At 32.9% G+C, this 4,716-nt stretch overlaps 1 protein-coding gene across 1 annotated transcript; it reads left to right on the top strand.

Moving 5' to 3' along the window:
- Positions 1-2,825: 2,825 nt before the first annotated feature.
- On the top strand, positions 2,826-4,093 carry LOC140872603 (LOB domain-containing protein 42-like). Its single transcript, XM_073275495.1, has 2 exons — positions 2,826-3,161; positions 3,238-4,093. The coding sequence occupies exons 1-2, from the start codon at positions 2,978-2,980 to the stop codon at positions 3,822-3,824; spliced, it is 771 nt and encodes a 256-aa protein (XP_073131596.1). The 5' UTR covers positions 2,826-2,977; the 3' UTR covers positions 3,825-4,093.
- Positions 4,094-4,716: the final 623 nt, after the last annotated feature.

Raw genomic sequence — 4,716 nt, 5'->3', positions numbered from 1 at the left:
TATTCTGGGATATTGCGAGATGCAAAATATATGTCAAAAAAAATTCTTCTTTACAGTGACGTTAATTAGTTTCATTGTTTCTAGATTTTCAATACATATGTGGCTAAGCTGACAAATTTTTTTTTTGTATTTTTCTTGGATTTGTGTTGTTCCAGAGATTGAGAACAAGAGGTTTGAAGGCTGTAATGAGGCAAGACGTCGGATACTTCGATTTGCAGTGTGTATTGAATTAGAATTTTTAATTTCGAGTGATTTGTAATACTAAAAAAATTGTATATTAAATTTTATTTATGAAATTTTAAATTTTGGATTATTTATAATATTAGAATTTATATAAAAAAATTTATTTTTTTTGTTTTTTATATAGAGAACGACAACGGATAAAATCCGTTGTCGTAGGGGGTCTAAAACCATTGTAACTGATGGTGTTGTCAAAGCTGCGCCCCTACGACAACGGATTTATCCGTTGTCGTTCTTCTCAAAGACAACGGATAAAATCCGTTGTCTTTGAGGGCAACGACGACGGATTTCGTTAGACACAAATCCGTTGTCTTTGAGAAAAATGACAACGGATTTTATCCGTTGTCGTAGGTGCGCAGTTTTGACAACACCATCAGTTACAACGGTTTTAGACCCCCTACGACAACGGATAAAATCCGTTGTCTTTTAGCGTTTTTCTTGTAGTGAATAAGCACACGCAATGCGTGTGCAATAAAAGATATTAACAATATCAACGAAAAAAATAGTTGTTCTAAATTCGTCATAAATTAAAAAAAATTGAGTATAATTTTTGTGTTAGCTAGGTTGAAAAAAAAATTCAAATAAATCCGAAAAATAAGAAAAACCTTTCGAAAAAAACAAAAGGAAAGATTAATGAATATGTTTGGAATTTGGGAGGGAAATAAGGGATGTGAATTAATTGGTAGTTGAACTTTGAACCGTGAAAATGTGGAAAAGTGGGGTGAGTGTAATTTAGTAGGGTTAGGGAAATTTAGGAGGTTTAAAAATTAGACTAAAACACCATTAGGTTCTCTAGGCTCAAACTTAATAAATAGTAAAAGATTATATTACAATTTCTTATAATTAACCCAGCCTTATAAATTATCGAATTTTTAATTGCTTGACAGGTAAAGTTATTTTTAAATTATCGAAGAATTCACGACCTGGCTTTTCAATTCAACGTATCGATTATAGGATTTTTATATTCACTAATCCACCAATTAATGCAAAAGCATAATCAATTAGCAATGGCTCATTAAGTAATGAAGAGTCATCGAGGGTAGATAATTACAATTTTAAGGATAACCAACGTCATGACATTGATTTAAGTAATATTTTATTTGAAGTATGTAAATATGCGGCGACCTGATCATAAAATGGAGTTCTACATTAATTAATTATCACGTACGTTTGTCCCCAGAAAAATTAATTTGTGGATGGTGACGTGGCATTTTCAAAAGTCTTGCCAACGTGAATATGCATTCTTAAACATAGAAAAGTACATAGAATCTTGAGAAATAATTGGGTTTTTTTTGGGGGGTAATAAAATAATATTGTGCTGAAATTCGTCATCCGTGCAGTCATCACGTCAGATATTTTAATTTTAAGTAATGATCAAGAAATATTTTGGTTGTTTGTTTTAATTCGTAAAATAGATTATGTTAAATATAAAATGTGGTGTAAATTATAAATAATACTTACAAATTTTATAAAATAGGGTAAAATTAAGTAAATGGAATGGTAAAATCAAAATATTTATCACATATTCCCTTACCCGTAATTAATTAACACTGTGAATATTAATTTCCCTAGGCCTTAGAAATGTTTCATTAAAATTAAAATAACTTAGATTTTACATGATGTTACGAGATAAGTAATACAGAATGGGGCAAATTACATACACTACGCTTAAGAAATATCGATATTGTAGAAAAAATTACTATGAAAGAAGAATGAGTCGGTAAGTATTTTCTATGTTTTTAAATTTTGAACATGTATATCTCTATATTTTCAAATTTTGAGCACATTTTTCTTTGTTCGAACATATTTTCAGAAGTATGTACACTCAAAATTTAAAAACATATAAAGTTAATAATTATAAAAGGTTTTCAGCAATTTCGTATTTTGATTATAGTAGCACATGCAATTAACCCTACACAATCCATTCCATTTTATTAATAAATTAGATAAAATGACTGTTAAGGGACCTCTATCGCCCAATATCTCGCCACCACATTTGAAACAACATTAATTTCCTTAATTTACATGTTCTTGTGTAATTAATATATTCTCAAATAAAAAATTATGCTTGGAATATTTTTGTAACTCACATAAAAAAAGTGTCAACTATTATTTTTAATAGAAAGCAAGAAACATATCGTTTTATTACTCCCTACGTTCCAATTATATTGTCCACGTTTTTTTTTTATTTGTCCCAAATATATGGGCATATAAATATTTAGTAATATTTTTTACATTTTTTTACTTATATACCCCTATTAACTACACCTTGAAAATTATGCAATCATTTTTTAATACATTAAATAAGGATAAAATATGAAGTTTACATAAAATTTACTTTTTCAATAAATTTTTTGGAGTTGATATTTACACTCCACTTCATTGTAAAATATGAGCCCAATTTACTCACAAGTTGAGTGCAAATAACAAAAAATGGAGTGTAAATATCAATTCTCTAAATTTTTCTTAATTTATGTGAAAAACAAAATAGTACTATGTAATCGGCAGAGAGAAGGAAGTATTTATGAAAGATGATGATAATTGAATTTTCACATTTGCTGGAGAGTTGATACCAGGGAGACATGTCTGCTTGCTCCCGGCATCACAAAACCCTAATTTGCCCCTTTCGGGATACCCCACATGTATGAGATATTGCAAATAAATAAATACCCTTCTCTTTCCTTCTTCTGCATATTCTTCTTCTTCTTCTTCTTCTTCTTCTTCTACATCACGGAAAATGAGCTGCAATGGCTGCAGAGCTCTGAGAAAAGGATGCAGCCAAGGTTGTGTTCTAAGGCCTTCCCTTCAATGGATTAAATCATCTCAATCACAAGCTAACGCCACCCTCTTTCTTGCCAAATTCTACGGCCGTGCCGGAGTTCTCAATCTCCTTAATTCCGGCCCCACCCATCTCCGCCCTGGTATATATAGATTATCATAAATTCATTAACCAACTTTGATGTGTAGCTGATCGTGTTTTTTTTCTGTTTTCGACAGTGATTCTTGAGTCGCTTTTGTACGAGGCCTGCGGGAGGGTAATCGACCCTGTACAGGGTTCAGTGGGGCTGATGAATTCCGGCAAGTGGTTGCAGTGCCAGGCGGCGGTGGCGGCTGTTCTCCGTGGCGCTCCGCCGGTGGTCCCAGCCTCCGGTGAGGATGACTCTTCCTCCGCCGGTGATGGATGCTCGATCAAGCCTGTTCAAGGAGGCGACATACGCCACCTATCCAAGGACGGATCGTCCGTCGCCGGCCTTCTCCGAGTCAAAACCCGCCGCCGGTTCAAGCGCTCAGCGAAGAGACACGTTGACTCGATTTTCACCGATGTTTGTGATGATCCGGAAACCAAGTTTACCATAACCGGGTGGGATCATGGCAAGAGTTTGGATGATGATGATGAAGTGAAACGGGCCTCGAGTCACGACTCACTACTCTCCGGCCAAACTGTGGAACCCGATTTGGTGAACCGGAACGAGCCGGTTCTCGAGGTCAAACCGGTTCCTTCTGGTGAGACCGAGGCTGGGCCGGATCTGACCCTTAGCTTGAATCCACCGTGGCACACCTACATTTCTGATAGCGAAGCTTGATCAAATGCAGAAATCCAATTTTGGAGAATTAAATTAATTACGATATAATTAATTAGGTTTTTCCTATTTTTTATTTTCTCTTTTCCCATGTATTTTGAAGGTTTTAGAGGAAATTTCTCAGCAGACAATATTAAGGTATGTTGGGTGAACTTTAGTATTTGTAGTTTACTTTTTGCAATATCTGAGAGAGATGTACTCTTCAGTTGCTGTATAATTTAGTGAGGAACTATTATAAATACAAGTAATATCATCGTGTATTCCTTGTAGTATATTTCTTGTACATATATGTTGCCTACTAGTAATATTTTCAAAATTATTCTTGCTTACAAGTTGGAATACCTGTGTATTGGCTTATTCACTAACAATGTTACATTACTATAAATCAACTTTGATAAGTTAAATGACAAAAACAGAAATATGACAATATATATATATATTTTTTTTTTTTATAATCAAACTATATATGACAAGTTAAACTAACACTTATTTTCGTTATAGCTGATCAAGTTGTGATCATCTTTTAGTTAAATTGTGCTGTGCTCGGGATTATGGATTTCAAATTCTGTCTTTCAAGATGACTAAAATTCAAGTGGATTGATCAGATCAATCCACTTTATATTAAATTAATTGATTTCATTAAAAACTATGTGGGTTTCAAATACACTCACATTTATCAATAGCGTGTGAAATATAAGATCCATATAACCTAATACTTTATGATACATGGAATATACCACTCAATATTACATACATGATTAAATATAATATTTATTCATGTTCTATTTTTTATGCATTAGAATCTGTAGCTGCTATCCTTCATGAATATTGGATAAATTTTTGAATAATGCAACAATCCAAAAAATCAGGTTAGTAAGATAAACTACATTAACAA

The sequence above is a fragment of the Henckelia pumila genome, unplaced genomic scaffold, assembly GCF_033568475.1.
Source record: "Henckelia pumila isolate YLH828 unplaced genomic scaffold, ASM3356847v2 CTG_466, whole genome shotgun sequence".
In the NCBI taxonomy this organism is placed as follows: domain Eukaryota; kingdom Viridiplantae; phylum Streptophyta; class Magnoliopsida; order Lamiales; family Gesneriaceae; genus Henckelia; species Henckelia pumila.
This window is presented reverse-complemented; position numbering and strand designations above follow the sequence as displayed.

Coding starts and splice junctions, on each gene's coding strand:
- LOC140872603 (XM_073275495.1), top strand. CDS start 2,978: ATGAGCTGCAATGGCTGCAGAGCTCTGAGAAAAGGATGCAGCCAAGGT. Junction 3,162..3,237: donor CCCCACCCATCTCCGCCCTG/GTATATATAGAT, acceptor TGTTTTCGACAG/TGATTCTTGAGTCGCTTTTG.